At 36.0% G+C, this 17,185-nt stretch overlaps 1 protein-coding gene across 2 annotated transcripts in view; it reads left to right on the forward strand.

Moving 5' to 3' along the window:
• The first annotated feature begins 1,298 nt into the window (after window positions 1–1,298).
• LOC126368435 (pituitary homeobox homolog Ptx1) overlaps window positions 1,299–17,185 on the forward strand; it is a 65,351-nt gene continuing 49,464 nt past the window's right edge. Inside the window, exon 1 of one of the 2 annotated variants that reach the window (XM_050012436.1) lies at window positions 1,299–1,556. In XM_050012436.1, the coding sequence (XP_049868393.1) occupies window positions 1,534–1,556 (23 nt within the window). In that variant the 5' untranslated portion in view covers window positions 1,299–1,533. Of the gene's footprint in view, window positions 1,557–7,092; window positions 7,405–17,185 lie in introns of those variants that run through there. The other variant, XM_050012437.1, reaches the window with a different exon arrangement.

Here is a 17,185-nt window from a genome sequence, read left to right on the forward strand (position 1 = left end):
TATGTCCCCATCGGGATTCGAACCCGGGGATTCCGGATCGTGAACCCAACGCTCAACCACTGAACCACGGAGGCCGTTGGTATGGTATTGATTCTTAAGAATTAGGATAGATGCGAGGGCCTGCGTGTTAGGTGACTTTGTCATTGTCTATATAGGTATTATTTTTAGTTGCCAGTATGTTGGGTGGTTGCCACATGATTCCAGTACTTTCAGTGCTTCGGAAGGCACTTTAAGCCGTTGGTCCCAGTTGCTATTTAATGTAAGTACATAGTCATTACATCAGTCATGTCAGGGGCCTTTGGCGGCTCAATAGTACCCCTAACATCAGGGTTCATTAGGTTGGTAATCCACTTCACAACCCATACGATAGAAGAAGAAGTGCTTTCAGTAGCAAGATCATCATCAAATACATGTTGTCTTCAGTCTTTACATCAACATCAAGTTACGAGAAAAGTCACATAATGTCGAGTCACATTGTTTTTTATTGGACACTTTTACTTTTATAGATACGTATGTATGTCGAAAGAACAATGTCAGACCCAATTTCGGCATCTATAATCCAAAATCAGAAGCGACCAGTAGATACCGGACAATCCATCACGGAGGTTATTTTTATATTTTTACGGCGGTGTACGTGTTAAACCCACTGTCAATAGGCTTGCCGTAATTTATGGCCATAGATACCACTCCACGGCATTGATACGTCTAGATTTATATTTATTTATGACTGCAGTCGATAGTGCGATAAACTATCGATAGCTTGTCGCTGTTGATTGTGAACGAAATCGTTCTTGAATGCTTTGAACGGTGCGGTTAATCCGTAGATGGATAACAGATTAGTTCGTTTCATGTAGAGTTCTTCCAAGTTTCGATATAGATACTCCACTACGTAAGACAAGTCAATAGTAATTAAAACCACAAATATATATATATCGATCTCATTAGAACAAACTGGAGGCCTTCTGTGTGTTAAAACGCTGTCAACTCAGTTGCTATAAATTCACTTGAGTTTTATAATAGTGATACGAAACTTGTCCTACAGATTTCTACGTATTTGAATTAAAACGTATTAGATAAATATGATTCGTTAAGACTTTTTGCTTTTACTTATCAACCTTGTTATTAGATTTAAAGAATCGATTAAAATCTTCGTCAGCGTTTGCGATTAGAGTATAAAAATATTAAAAACAAATCTGATAATTTCCAGAGTCGTTTATCCGGATTTAATGCTGTACTTATGCGAAATTCAGTGTTGTTGTATCCTTTATATCCTAGCCGTAAGTATCCATAAGCTGTTAGTTCGTGTGTATATCCATAAGTAGGTGGTGCTCTGATTCGGTCAAGTTCAGCTGGTGATGGCTGGCTTACGTTCTTAGTGCTAATCTCGTGTAATCTGCGGCTAGCCGCTCAGTGTGTTTATAGACTCAAATGTTGATGGTCATCTCAGACAATATTATGTCTGTAATGTGCTTATGTTGGGCGTAGAGCCGGTGCCAGTTCAGTTTGTTTGTTGAAGTGACGTTCAGTGTTGCCATGCTTGACTGGAGGATGAAACAGTGAGTTTTGTTTTAATCTGTTTTAAAATTATAGTTTAAAAGTTATAGCCTAAACATTATGCCAACCAACCACTTTTTTATTGTCACCGTAAGTGTAGAGTTTACTGTTATAATTAATAAAATAATATAGTCCATTTAATTCTTTATTTTTTTTTAAAGTGGGCTATGTTAGATATTCAGTTACACACTTATATTTTTTTATTTAATATAACATACATCCATTTTCGCTTGCTATGTTTAAGTCCCATATTAAAGGGGGCGAGCCTATTGCCAATATATTATATTATTTATTATTCTTCAATATCATTTTAAAATTACAATATACTTACTTACTAGATTCCGTCGTCAAAACATGGCTTCCAGCCAACTTCTAATATTAAGTAGGTATTTAGTGTCCAAATTTTATATTATGCTGATATCTGTTTTATTGTTAAGATAAACTGCATTCGTCGCTAGAACTTACCACCCTCTGTACCTAAATATGATTTATTATAGCGTGATGCATTATTATAAACAGGTGCAATATTCTCAGTTTGTCGTAAGATAAATTTAAATTTAATGCAAATAGTCGTTTAACAATAAAAATAAGGGGTCGCGAACACTAGCTATTATGCGTTACATGGGGCTGCCCATTACCAACCCTTAGTATGAATTTCGAAATATTACCGCCAAGTAATAACTATTCGGTTGGCCCAGGGCGAGCCTTCCGCATTCTTCAATTGTCCGGCCAAGTAGTGAGTGACATCCGGAGCAAAACTAAAATATAAATACTTACAAGGTGTTAGTGACATCGTAGCGAATACTAAGGGGGGTGATTCAGACCATGATTTTGAGTTAATATCAGGTGGAATTTTCCGTTACAAAATTCATGATTTTTTAAAATTATTTTCAGTTCCATACTTTTGCGACGGAAAATTCCACGCGATATCAACTCAGAATCACCGTCTGCATCATCCCTTTCAAATCAAAGTTTTCGTTACCATGTCATTAAATATACAGGGTGTATACCAAATAAAAAAAAAACTGCTTCCCTTGGACCGCTTAATTTGACCGCTTATCGCTTGTCCGGGCCAATTAGTGAATGCCGTCCATAAGAAAACATAAAACAAGTACTTAATCGTTAAAATAAACAAGTAACTACATCAATTTTACAATCATTTACACTGAAAAAACATTGTTAACATTTAGACTTAGCAATTTTATCTTTTGGATAACAAATCACTGCAAAAGCGAACGCCGAATTACTGTTGTCCTAATTATCGCCGTGCCCTACAAAATGAAGGTGATCGGTTTCTTTCATATTTGTATTGTAGTTATTTGCTTTCAATATTACTTCAGGCACTTTGATGTGTTCGGCAGTAGAATCGTTTCTAATTTGTTGATAAGCCGTGTCATCCGCTTGATTGATTGTTCAACCGCGGTATATAATAACCAATATTCAACTGTTTGTGGCAGACACTGGTTTTAGTTTGATTGTGACTGTGTCCAGTTTTGTCGCGACGATTTGCAAAACAGGCTTTACGTGAGTATGTTTAAGACTTAAATAATTTTAGGGTTCCGTACTCAAATACCTCTAAGACCCTTTTAGTATCGCTCCAGTAGCTGTCTGTTCGTCCGTAAATTACGCATGCTGTCCATGTGTTTTATTATATACATATATATAAACTCACACCCGCAATCCCTAATGGGGTAGACAGAGCAAGAAATAATCAGAAGACAACTTGCAGTTACTTTTTTGGAGGGAAATGATGAACGGTACTTATAGTGAAGGGTGTTCAGACCAGCGCCTCTTTTTATGGTCTAAGACGTTAGAAAGGACTCTCAATTTAAGGTCGCAGGTTCGAAACCCAGCATAGGTCTAAACCAATGATTTTCGAATTCATGTTTGGATCATAAAACGAAAAAAAAGGGTAACGCTGGGGAGATATGATGATGATGTTAGATAGGACAGTATTTTTTTGTATACCCATCGCACATCGGTAGAGTATTTACCCAGTATCAAACATCATATTATTAAAAAAATCGATGCCTATATTGTGATATAGGCATCAACGTGTTCATGCGTGTTGAGAAGTAAATCTAGTTAAGTATAGTAAGTAATTCGTTTCATTATACGTATATTAATTTTAAATTGTAGCCATAGGCCATATTGAAGAATTCCGGGAATAGTATGATAAATGATCAGCCTTCTAGCGACAGCTACCTAGTTACCAGGTCGTCGACTCATCTTAATTGTAATAATTATTATTACTAGTCCACTTGATCCCACTGCTGGGCAAAAGCATGCCACACATCCTTAGACTATAGTAGCGGTCTCGTGCGAGCAATATCCAGTCCCTCTGATAACAGTCAAGATCCTCACACCGTCTATTTTTGTTAATAATAAAGTCAAAATTTTGTTTTATATATTACGCAAAAAAAGTATATATTTAAATTATGGTACGGAATACTTGGTAGGCAACTCCGACTCTCACTTGCCTGGGTTTTAGAACACATATGAAATCTATTATCAGAAGTATGACATCTGAAACCAGCAACTATATCGATAGAAAAAAGTGAAATTAATGAAATTATTAAAAAATATATTGATATTTAAATATCATAATATAAAATAAAGAAAAAGTAATTTTATTGCTTAGCCAATTGACTGATGATCATTTCATAGATAAATATATGTTCACTAAGAACATAAAAATATATTAAAAGATAAAACATAATTATTTAAAAATATGTATCCCACATTTTTTGCAATAAACGAATTTGAATTTGGAAAGTCCGCATCGGAGTCACTATTAAAAATTCGGTTTTAAGGTTATTCCTTCGGGGATGTAGGTGGGATGTTGTGTTAACTTTAAAGGTTATTGTTTGTTAGTCAATTTCTGGTGTGTTAATTAACGTAAAATAATAAAATAGCAACAATTAGTCTCAACAGTGTCTAAATCATACTTACTTAAATCATGTTGCAAAATGATGATGATGTTTTAAAGTCCCACAAAACGTAACTCCGGTGAGGACCACAGGTTCGTATTTCTGTAATCTGTAATTCATATTTGGTATAAGTAGTTCTACTTATACCACACTTTAACTGGCTGGGAATAAAAAGAAACTTGTTCAGCTGCTTATCATTCTGGGCATGTCGTAAAAACCGACATAGGGGTTTGTGTCCTACCTAACATTACGGTGTCTTTTGTATAGGCTGATCAACTGGGCTCTTCTTACATTTTTAGATTAGATCGAAGGGAGTACATACGATGTAATTACTTACGACATATTATATTACGATAGGCTCTTACGATGGTGGATTGGTATAGCAAGATCCAAATGTGAGTCAAAGAGTGAATTAATTTAACCATTAATTCATTCATTTACCATGAAATTATGACACCATCATCTAGGTATCGATGTCATCACACCTAGACAGATGAAATAGACATAATGATTTGGCAATTTATTTATTTGTGCACAACAGGACAAACATTAATGTATTAAATTTTCACAATGTAATATAACGTCCTATAGAGTACGTTTTTCTATTACTAGATAGGTACTATATGATGCCTAGTCTAGAAATAGGTACCTGCCTACGTGGTACTTATTTCTTTTTCTTAGTATACCTAAATGTAAGTACGTAATATTTATTACCTTTTATATTACGACAGCAAGCACATTATAGGAACTCTACAGCCTACTGAAACTTTAACATTTTCTGTAATATAATTTGACTTGCCAAATTAACCATAATGTAGACAACTAGGTAAATATAATTAATAGGTAAGTTAAATTACTTACTGATAAGTATGCATACTAACCTAATAAGAAAATAAAATAAGCAGGTATAATTAATATATAAGAGATATACATATAAAGGTAAGTAGGTAGGTATTTATTTCATTGATTTGTCCATATTATATTTATAATTTTTGGAAATTGAAATATATGATAGATATTCAACATTATTACCATAATAATGATTTAACTACATTTAAACGGTAAATTATAGTTACTCAACCGCAATAAAAAACAAAGATAGAGAAAATTGCATAGCCTATCCAATAATAATTTGTGGACAAAATAGACATTGTACCTACCTAATAGCAAAATGTTTGTCAAAGCTACTAATCAAACTGGAAATGAAACTTTCCTACTTACATAACTTTCTTTCATGAATTATGCTTTAAGTATATTTCGGTGTAAATTTATGACCGTGAAATATCTAATGGGGTGGGTAAAGTAGTCGGAAGAAAACTTGTAGGAGATACTCGCTCGATTATGAAGCACTGAAAAAAGCTCTCCTAACTTACGTCAATTGCGAAGTACAAGACAATAAATGAATTGAAGATATTTCACAAGGAAAACATTTTCCAAAACGAGGGAGGCGCTCTTCCGTCGGCCGTCGGCAAATTGCCGTCGCGAAATTTGCCGACGGCAAGCCTGCCGGAGTCTGCGACGCCGCGACGCCGCGTCGCGACGTTGCCGACACGTCGTACACCTGCACTCATTAACAATTCCTATTAATTAGCCGCTTGCGAGCGGGGACGCGGGAAAAACTGATACCGCATTTTCCAGCGCGCGGCGGCGAGTGTAGCGCGCCGCCATGTTGCCGCCCCCCTCCCGCGCCCGGCCGCCGCCCGTGCGCCATTGGCCGGCGCACCATGGCCCCGCCTCCCGCGCCCGAATGTTGCCAGCTTTTTGAATAAATAATTTCAGTAATTTAAGTAATGAAGGCAATTATGGCGTTGTTTAGCTAAGTTTGCGCGGCAGCGAGAACTTTATATTTATACGGCTCTCTTTATGTACGGCGCGGTTAATGCGCGCGATCTGTTTGCGTTGCGAACCGCCGCGTTTATTTATTGCTGCCGCGCTCGGCCTGCAACGATTTAAACTGCAATTATTTGTACGATATAAGGAAAACATATTGCACGGTTTATTTGTTCGCGGCGGTCTGGAGAGCAAAACGACACTAGAGGGTTTGGCTGCATACACGTCACTAGATATTGCAGCTGCATGATTTACTGCACAGGAATTACTGCATTTACAGCTGATATTATTCTCACTGTACCGACTGCTGAAATAAATCTCGTCGAATAGATATAGGTACCTACTTATTTAAGTACATCACAAAAACGAAAAATTTTTAAAAATATTAAAAACATAATTTTACTTAGTTATGATAAATTGAGATCGGAACTTTTTATAAAAAGTCGAATCACGGAAGTCCGTGGAAAATCTATGTCCACACTTGACGGCAGAAGTAAACAGTGACGTCACGGAGCGTCATACCGAGCCGATAAAAAGTCGATTTTATTCGCCCAAGTTCGGCCAGCTGACTGGCGCCCCCCTCCCCCCCGGTCACCGCCGCCGCCGCCCGCTCACGCACGCACTGAATTTTCAGTGAGGCGAGATTTGAGCGGGAGAGGGACGGAGCGAGAGTATAGTGGAGAGTGCGAGCGGGAGGCGGCGAGGGGTCGGGTCGCGCGGTGGGCGGGCGCAGCATGATGTATAGAGTGGCGGAGTTAGGTTCAAATTGCGCCGGGAAGTGGCCGAGATTAGAGCCAGCGCGGGCCTCACCGCGCCGCGAACGTAAGCCCACTTAAGACTGTTTTTAATACTAGTATTTTTTACGCGATCCCGTCAGGATTTACCGGATAAGCGCCGTCGCCGCGATCGTGCGCTTTGATTTATCGGTTTCGGATTCGTATTCGGTTTGTTTTCTGGTGTTTACGCTAGTGGTGACGGCGGGATCCGGCCGCAGATTATGACGGATCTCACCGGATTGCACGCACTGTGGACATAGACCGGAGCCGTACTATTTAGCGCCAACGTGACCGCCAGATTTATCTTTTCTACAGTGAGTATTTGTATGTAGTGTCTGGACGCTGTGGTGTCGCGTGGTGCGTGGGTGATCCGAGTTGGTCGTTAACCCAATATATTATGCTTTACAAGACGCTTAAGACTCAAACTACGTGTCGTTGCCACATGACGAGTCTGATATGCTAATAATTATAACCATAGACACGTATTTTGAAAGTCTAAAATCATTAACTGATGTCTGTTTCAATCTGTAGCTAGGCAACACTACATCTAATAAATATATGTACACAAATTTATACATCGAAAAGAACACTATAATAACGTCACAATAAATTTAATACACATCTACCTATTGTAGTTATTTTTTGAATAAAATGACATCATAGAATATAATATACAACACGTATTTTTTTAAATAATAATTGCATTGCAATTATTTTATTTAGTAACATTATTTAAATTATAAAATAGTTTAATTTTTATTTATTTTAAAAACGACAATTCTAATATAAAAATGAAGTAAGCAGGTATTTCCCCAAAAATAAAACATGTACAATAGCGCGTGTAGCGACGGCAAACGATTTTAGGATACCTACTTGTTTAATTTAATCTAAATCTCTTATGAAAATAAATATTCAATTTATTGGAAATATTTATGATAAAATAAATTAATTTTATTCATACTTATTTATATTAAACTAATTATAAATATTACATTTACTTTCTTAATTTGTTGTTATTAACTTAGCCTTAAAAAGAATAAATGTTTGAGTAGTCTAAAATTTTGTAAAACAATTTTTCACAATATTGTATTGAATAACATTAATAAAAAAGTGAAACATCCACACAGTTTTTAATTTTATACACATAAATAACTACCTAGTTATCAAAAAGTCGCTTACGAGGTTTTCTCTATAAAGCTCGAAGTGCTGTCATTCTTTTTTTAATAAATCATCAAATATTGAACCACGAAAGTCATCTAAATTATTATTTTAGAGTAAAAGTCCGCCAATTTTTGGCCGATTATAATTTGAATATTTTATCTAGGTTAACATCGGGTTTTTTAATTATATACACATAAATAACTAGGTAGTTATTTATGCGTATAAAATTAAAAAATGTGTGGATGTTTCACTTTTTTATTAATGTTATTCAATACAATATTGTGAAAAATTGTTTTACAAAATTTTAGACTACTCAAACATTTATTCTTTTTAAGGCTAAGTTAATAACAACAAATTAAGATTGCACTTCGAGCTTTATAGAGAAAACCTCGTAAGCGACTTTTTGAAAACTCTTTATTCTGTTGGTCTGATTTGATTTTCTTGAACGAAACCTTGAAATAGTCACGCTACTTTCAATCCAGGTAAAAAAAAACTGGGACTACAATTTTCTGTCAGCATGGAAACTAGCGTCCCTTTTGCGAGGTTGTGTTAATAATAGTACTTAAATGCCATTTGAGAAAAACCAATAAGTCACGTCAAAAAATCATCACAATGTCAATTTTCAAAAAGGCGTTTACAATGTCACCTCTAAGGTTACGCAATGTTTAAACTTTAAAGTCTTAAATTACAATAAAAAAAAATTTAAGATAAAGAAAATAAAAAATCATCCATCTACGAATTATCTACTTAAGAATAGACGTACACTAAATACATTCCATATAAAAGACATCAACGAGCCCAGAATTCCTATTATAATATTTACAAGCATTTAAATTACTCGTATCATGGCAAAACATTAAAAATATGTTTCAATTAGTATTTTACTAAGAAAATGTTCATTGTTTATTTAAGATATATTATTTCACCAAAAACGAAGAACACAGATTAAAAAACAGGTACTTCTAAAATTGGGTTGTTAAGAGCAAATACTTACCTAATAATTCAATTTCTTTTTAATAAAAATAATATTTTATACGTAAATTCTGGGAATGTTAAAACAATATTATTATTTCCACTTAAAAGAAAGATTTTGTTACGATAAAAAATGTGAGAGAAGAAAAGAAGTATGAAAAGAAAATGTTCCGGGCTGTTTATCATTCTAATGTAGATAAATATACCTACTTGCGAAGCAACAATAATCTGTCCGATCCCAAGATATTGAAGGAAAACATTGCGTTTCGGAGGTAAGCTTATAATGTTAAATTTTTGAAGAACGTAACCTGTAAAGCCCCTCATTGTGGTTTTAACCTAACAAATATTTCACACAATGGAAATAGAAAATACCTTATAATTTATTTATAGCCTTTTTTCAGATATAGAAGTTACATTACATAATATGTAATTTAATTTTTTGACGTTCAAAAAGCGCTAACTTTGTAAGCCAATTTTGAAAAATAAATATTTTTGAATTTTTTTTTTACATTTTAAAGTTTTTCCTTAATCTAATAATTACTAACTAACTAACTAAACTAATCAATTACCACTAAGTCACATGGGTCTATAAACAGTTAAACACCCATTTACAATGACAGTTATGTAACTTTTTATCATATAGTTAATATTTCTGCCTATTATACTCGTATAAGTTTGTATATGTGAGCCTTATAAGACCAATAGCTTCTCGGGATCATCATCATCTATCATCACGTCTAAGCATTAGGTATTCCGTTTTCACGAGGTCCGCTTACCTAACCAGAAGATCCGGTGACAGGTCCGGTTTTTCACAGAATCAACTACCTTCCTGATCTTCCAACCCGCGAAGGGAAAACCAGCCAGGTTAAGTCACATACCTCCGAAAATTGAATTTTTCGGGAATATGGGTTTGGGGAATAAAAGTATCAAGTACATTACTTACATGTCCTACAGTACAAATAAGAAAAAAAAAACAGCCTCTGTGGTTTAGTGGTTAGAGCGTTAGGCTCACGATCTGGGGGTGCGGGTAGGATCCCCAATGGGGGCATTGTCGAAATCACTTTGTGAGACTGTCCTTTGTTTAGTTAGGACTTTTCCGGCTTGAATCACCTGATTGTACGAAAAAGTTGGATGATTCCGTGCTTCGGAGGGCACGTTAAGCAGTTGGCCCTGGCTATTAGCCGTAAAACACCTCCACTAAGCTGCAGTGAAGCAGCATAGTGGAGTATGCTCCATACTCCCTACGATTGATTGATGTATATAGGCAGTTTTTGCAAAGCGTTTCTTGTGATTCTTTTGCGTGTAACTCGCACGAATCGAGACGTCGCGCAGATACGCATCAATCTTGATGTAAAGTATTGATTTGATTCAGACGGGTTATACGCTATGCTTACGTTATTGCGACTTGGCTTTGATTTTTTGCCTTAGATGGCATTAACTACTTGGCTGGAGAAATGGAGAGGGATGGCTTTCATCCGGTAATGCGACTTGTCTAATCTAATCTAATCTAATCCCAACTTAGAAGTCTAATACTTTCCAAGTGTGCATAATGTCTTCTGGTGGACTGAAGCTTTGAACAGACTGACAAATATCTGTATGTCTGTCTATTAGCCTTCTGTTTACACAGAAAGGCCACAAAGGCTATATGTATAGCCTAGGGTCCTCGACTACAAAGGGGCTACAAACGGGTGCGGATCCAGGGGGGCAGTGGGGGTTCATGGGGGTCATGACCCCGACAGATTGGGTTATGGGTGGCCACTGCAATTTTATCTTATTCTCTACGGAGTTAAGCTGTTTGTGACCTGGTGACCCCCCTTGGCATAAAAGCTGGATCCGCTCTTGGCAACAAATAGGCACAATTGGTTAGAATGTTTGGTACTTAGATGAAAAAATGGGAACTTAATTTACTAACGAACTCAAAAGACAAGGATTTAACGACGTGTGGACACTATTAGGCCAATATCCCTTGATTGATGACTCCACGAAAAACCGATAACATATCAGCTAGTAGATCTCTTCCCAACACCTTTGTACAACGGCCTTTATAAAGGCCACCAGCACATGTCACATCTCTATCTCTTTTTTTTTAATGCATTTATTGTATTACTATAGGTTTACAAATAGCAGGCCTTATACTAATGATTTGCATACACCCTCTATAGTTTACCTTTTCAGGTGTAAGTACAATATTTATTAACATAGAAATAATAATTAGTTAATAACATTAAAAATTATAATAAAAAATAATTATATTAATATATATTTTATTAAATAAAATTAATTTAAAATGGAAATTAAAAATTCTAAATTAAAACATACTAATAATTTTAATTGTTGACATCTCAGACACAACACAGAAAACAGATTAACATTACCCTATCACATTTTACCCTTATTCGTTTAAGTATTTAACTTTTTTTAAATATTCTAATTTTGTTATAAAATTTTACACGTGTAGTATTTATAAACAGCTGTGTTATATAATTTTCTTACCTAATTACTTAATTTTATAATATTTAGTTGGATATTATCTTAGAATATTATTATCATAAGGCACCTAGAGTCGCCTCTTTTATATTGTCGTGTCCTTGCAGGGTGCCACATGTACCTTTTAACTATGTTCCACCTTAATTTATGTTTGTTTCATGCAATAAATGAATATTCATCCCCCTAGCATTAATTTATTCACTAATGAGGAAACCCACACTCCCGAGACATGCATTTTCGGAGGTATATGACCTAACCTGCATTGGGCTGGTTTTCCCTTCGCGGGTTGGATGGTCAGACAGGCACTCGCTTCTGTAAAGAACTGGACCCGTCAAATCTTCAGGTTAGGTAAGAGGACCCTGTGAAAAATGGGATAATGCTAGGAAGATCATGATGATTAAAACCGAAGTCACGGGGACCTAGTGTTTAATAAAGAAAGAGAATCCAAGAATGTGTAGTGGTATGATTATTTTGGTCGATGCATATTGGCGTGGCACGCTATCGTGTTTATCTCACAGATAACGTGCAGATATCGACACCGCATTGTTGCTTACTAGCGAACGATGTCACGAGAATTTTATAACAACGTCGCTCTATTTACTGGCGAAATTGACGATTACTTGTTTAGAGTATTGTACTTTGGTATCTCATTACATAATACACTTCAGGACCCCGATACCGACCTCGCCAGCGTGGTCGACGACTTCCCTCAATCAGCGCTTATCGCTATCGACCCACTAGGGTCGATTAATTCTTTCAAATATTCTTCCTCTCAGACGACGCCCTGAGCCGAGACTCGCGCCCAACTGGGCACCCTCAGGCCTGTTGTCTTAAACGTTTTACCGGGTGAGAGTCTTCAGCGGTCCCCATTTGTCCGGCCAAGTAGTTAATGCCATCTGCGGCAAATCTACAATAAGTCACGTCAAAAAAAAAAGAAACTTTACATAAGTTCATTATTATTTAGGTTTGGATACCAATATCAAAAGTAGCTGCAAGTTGCTTTTTGACGGCGTAGTTCGTTAGGTAGAAATATATCGTTCGTAAGTTTATAAGTAGATCGATGATAAAAACGCAAAAACAACCTAAATTCAGTCTTCAACTCATGGAAAGGAAAGTTACTGAAGTCCCCATAAAAAAGATGATCGCAGAAGGCCTATCAAAATGTAAAATGCTTAATATAACTGTAATATAACTAAGTAGAAGACTAAGTATAGGTAACCGAGTAGAAATAGATTATATTATATCGACAGGGTTTATAAGTGGGAAGCCGTGCTCACCTAGACAACTCTTATGCATATCTGTGACGCATCGGCAACAATGTTTTTAAATAGATATCTAGTTGTGGCTAGGCAGTTTTCGTAGTTTTACCGTAGGTACATAAAATGAATATAAATGTTGATTTTGGAGTCACTGTGGACCTGTGGGGAGCGCCAGCTTTAACCCTGGTACCGAACTTGCACCAATAAGTTATTAATTTATCTTAGCAGTTTTCACTAACACAGTTGGCTCGACCATTATAGACGGCGATACGTCTCACCACGTTGATCTAATAGAAAGCTCGGTGGGGTGTGGGTACTTAATTCACCTTGCGATGGATATATCTCTGACTACCCCAATTAGAATATATAAATCTCTTGTCACGTAAGTCAGTTGGAAGAAATCTCTTAGTTTAGAGATAAGCTTGCCTGTACTATCTGTTTTCTTTGTATGTTTCTTGTGTCTGTTTTATTGCGTACAAATAAATAAATAGATAAATAATAAATAAAAATTAACACCCATAATCCTTAATAGGGTTGGTAGAGCCACAAAAAAATCAAAAGACAACTAGTAACCAGTTTTCATACGAAGTCCTAATTACGATGGAAGTGGTTTAAACACAATAATTAATGAAAGTAAAACAGTATCTGTTTCTTAGGATGGTATTAATAAACTAATCTTAGCTTCGAGACTTCCCTCAAGATCATGTCAATGTGACAGTTCTTATATAAAAATAATTCACTCATTCATTTTAAAATTAACTGTTGTCAATCCTCCATCCCTTTCCTTTTCGGCGGATAAGAAAATGACGGGTATATCTTAGAATTAAATTAGGTGTCTGCAGGAATCAGGACAAATACCACCCTTCAGGGCAAATAAAGTTTCTATTCTATTCTATTCTATTCCTTATACTAGTATACTTAGTTGACAAAAATATGTCAAAATTAAATATTAAGTGTATTTTTATCTTATTTTAAATATGTCTATGTGCGGTCACGAGCACTAATATGTACAGTCATGAGCAATATAATGGACTCTGTCGCACTAACATATTTGACATTTAGTGAGACTTACAGTTGAATTTGTCAAAAAAGTTAATGTGACATGGTACCAAAGTGTATACATATTAATGCTCGTGACCGTATACACTTTGAATCCATGTCATATTAACTTTTTTGACAAATTAAACCGTAAGTCTCATTAAATGTCAAATATGATAGTGCGACAGGGTTCTAAAGTGGGTACATGATATAGCTCATGAGTGTATATCACCATTACAACCATCCTTGTCCGATTCTTGTCAATACTGCGGTATCGATATCGCTTGTAAAACGTGTTATCTGAGATACGGACACAAATAGATCGCCTCAAATATTTGACGATGCATGTTCCGCTACTCCGGCTGGTTGGAGATGAACTCTTGGGTTTTGTGGGGATTGTTTGTTTATTTGATAAATATATTTTTATGAGACCCACGCAGCGATCTGTGAATTGTCTAAACACCACCCTTTGTATAAAGGCTTCTTTAATCTACCTTCTTGGTCTACCCTGTAATATTGAATATGTAGAGCCTAAGTTGAATTTGGAATGTGATGACACATTCAAATTAAGATAAACATTCGGCCTTTTTTAAAAAAGTTCTTAAATAAATAGGTAAAAGATAGAGAGTGAAAGAGAGGTGGGATAAAAAGGCGTAACTACTAATAAAAATCTTCAATTGCAATTAGTAAAATAGTAAAACATACGGTCGAATTGAGAACTTCCTCCTTTTTTGAAGTCGGTAACAATGTATCTAGTTCTGTTTTTCTTCACCGTAAATTTAATATATTGTAATCTATTGATTATTAATGAAACTAAATAGTTACATAGATTATCAGAAGTTTTAATAATATACCAATTGATTAGAGTTTCTTATCTCTTATTATGTCGCGAAATTAATTCATACGTTTTACGAACATTAATTAAATTGATATCAACTTACCTAAGAGTCAGTTTTCGTGAAACCAAATATTGTTAAACCGGGACAAATCGCTCATCGAAAACCGGGGGAAGGGTATGTCAGGAGTCTAGATAAAATGGTCGTGATAAAAATAACATATGTTGTTACATCGATCTTTACATTCAATTGCATGTAATACTTACAGATATGATTTGATTTGAAGAGGAAGCCGCGGTGTCTTTGTAGAACAATGATAACTAATCTAGACATTTTGATTGTCCTGTGCCGTGTTTATCAAAACTTACAAGTCTACACGTCCACAAGTTACAAGTTACTTACAAGTAAGTACGTGTAATTTACGTTTATCAGAAAAAACAGAGGAATTGTAAAATATACTTGTAAAATAAATAATGACACTTGTAACATGTAATTCACATGTGTAGTTTTGATAAACACTTTATTGTACTAATGATTTTTTTACAAGAAAATTGCTTGTAATTAGTGATGCACCGGATCCTACTTTTGCCGGGTACCCGGTAGCCGGGTACCCGGCGCTACTCCGTGCCGGGTACCCGGCTATCCGGCAAAATTACCCGGCATGCATTAAGTCAGTAATACAGCGCGGAACCTTCTGAAAAACCGTGCCTTGAAAGAACTAAACCACTACCTCTACTCAGCAAGTGCTCGGAAGGATATAAATATGAATCTTTAATAAGTGCGGTGTGTGGGCAGGCTGATAATACGGCCACTTCCATATTATAAAGAAATACCCGAGAAAGAAAAAGAAACTATTTTCGCAACTACCTATGTGGCTTAATTGGGCTGGTTTGAGTTCAAAATTCAAGCAGTTGTTTCTGTTAAAACCTGGAACTTCAGGTTAGGTAGGTGTGAAATATGATGACTATCGTAAAGAGTCTTGCAATGAGGACCACCCCCTTACGTAATACATAATCGTTTCGTGCGAAAACCCACGGGAGCCCCGTGGTTCCTTCGCAATGAAAATATACACATCGACCTAGGTCTGCCAACCATTGCACAATGCCTCAAATTAGCTTCAACACCTTTTTTTTTCGATTTTGCTCCTCACCACCCAAATCCTCTGGTAGTTGCGACTTCCGAATGCGTCCCGCTTAGGGACAATACTGACAAGTATCAGCACCCGAAGGACGTAATATCGACCAACCCACCCCGTCGGCGTTATCGACGTTTTCACTCATTCAGCCCTTATATAGTCGATTAAATTTATCAAATATAATCCTTTCGAAGGCCGCCTTGAGGTTCTCGCCCAACTGACAAAAAGGAAGGACATCGAAAAAATTCGAAAATCGTAATTTGTTGTACCATAACAAAAAATATTATATTTTTGCGATTACAAATTTATTTGCAGTTGGTAAACTAACCCCAACCTGTGACGATGTTTGGACACAACAGTTTTTCAACGGCAAAAACACTGTCTTTTTGTTACCATAATCTACATTTTCTTAATAATAATGATTTTATGAGTATTTAGAACATGTTTAAGTGCAATAAATGTTAGTTTTGAAGCAACTTATTATTAAGTTTTAGCTTCAATAAAATTACCCGGCAGCGCCGGGTACCCGGCGCCATTATCCGGTACCCGGCCGGATCCTTAAAAAAGTGCCGGATCCGCCGGGTACCGGATCCAAACCGGGTACCCGTCCCATCTCTACTTGTAATACAAGCCTTGTAAGTTTTGATAAACAGGGCACAGATAGTTCTTACTCTACAAGTACTGCTGTATGACCTATCTATTTGTGAATTGAGTATTTTGTAGGTAATATTATTTATCAACCCCCTCCGGTTGATTGAGGGGAGGCCTGTGCCCAGCAGTGGGAGGTATATAGGCTGTTTATTATTATTTATATATATTTTTTACTATTTTTATATATTATTTATCAAGGGCTATGTAGGTGTCATCTTATTTGTCGAGGCGAAATCTGGGTTTGGAAAAAAAAATAAGTGACATTTCTAGGATTTAACAGATTTTTGTATATCTATAAAAGAAACAACATATTATTACACAGTTTACAAATATATTTATTACAATACCAATTTTAAATAACATTATAACAAAATCGACACTTACAGTAATATTTCAGTTTATTTTTACCCAAAACGTAGTGCAAGATGTAGTTGACTCCTGGGCGGTCGAAGAGCAAATAGGCCGCTGCCGGCCATAACTGCCACTAATAAAACCTCGTATTCGCGCCTAAACGAGATACCTGTCACTTACGGCAGATGGCACCACTGTTTTCCGT

The sequence above is a fragment of the Pectinophora gossypiella genome, chromosome 7 (assembly GCF_024362695.1).
Source record: "Pectinophora gossypiella chromosome 7, ilPecGoss1.1, whole genome shotgun sequence".
NCBI lineage: Eukaryota > Metazoa > Arthropoda > Insecta > Lepidoptera > Gelechiidae > Pectinophora > Pectinophora gossypiella.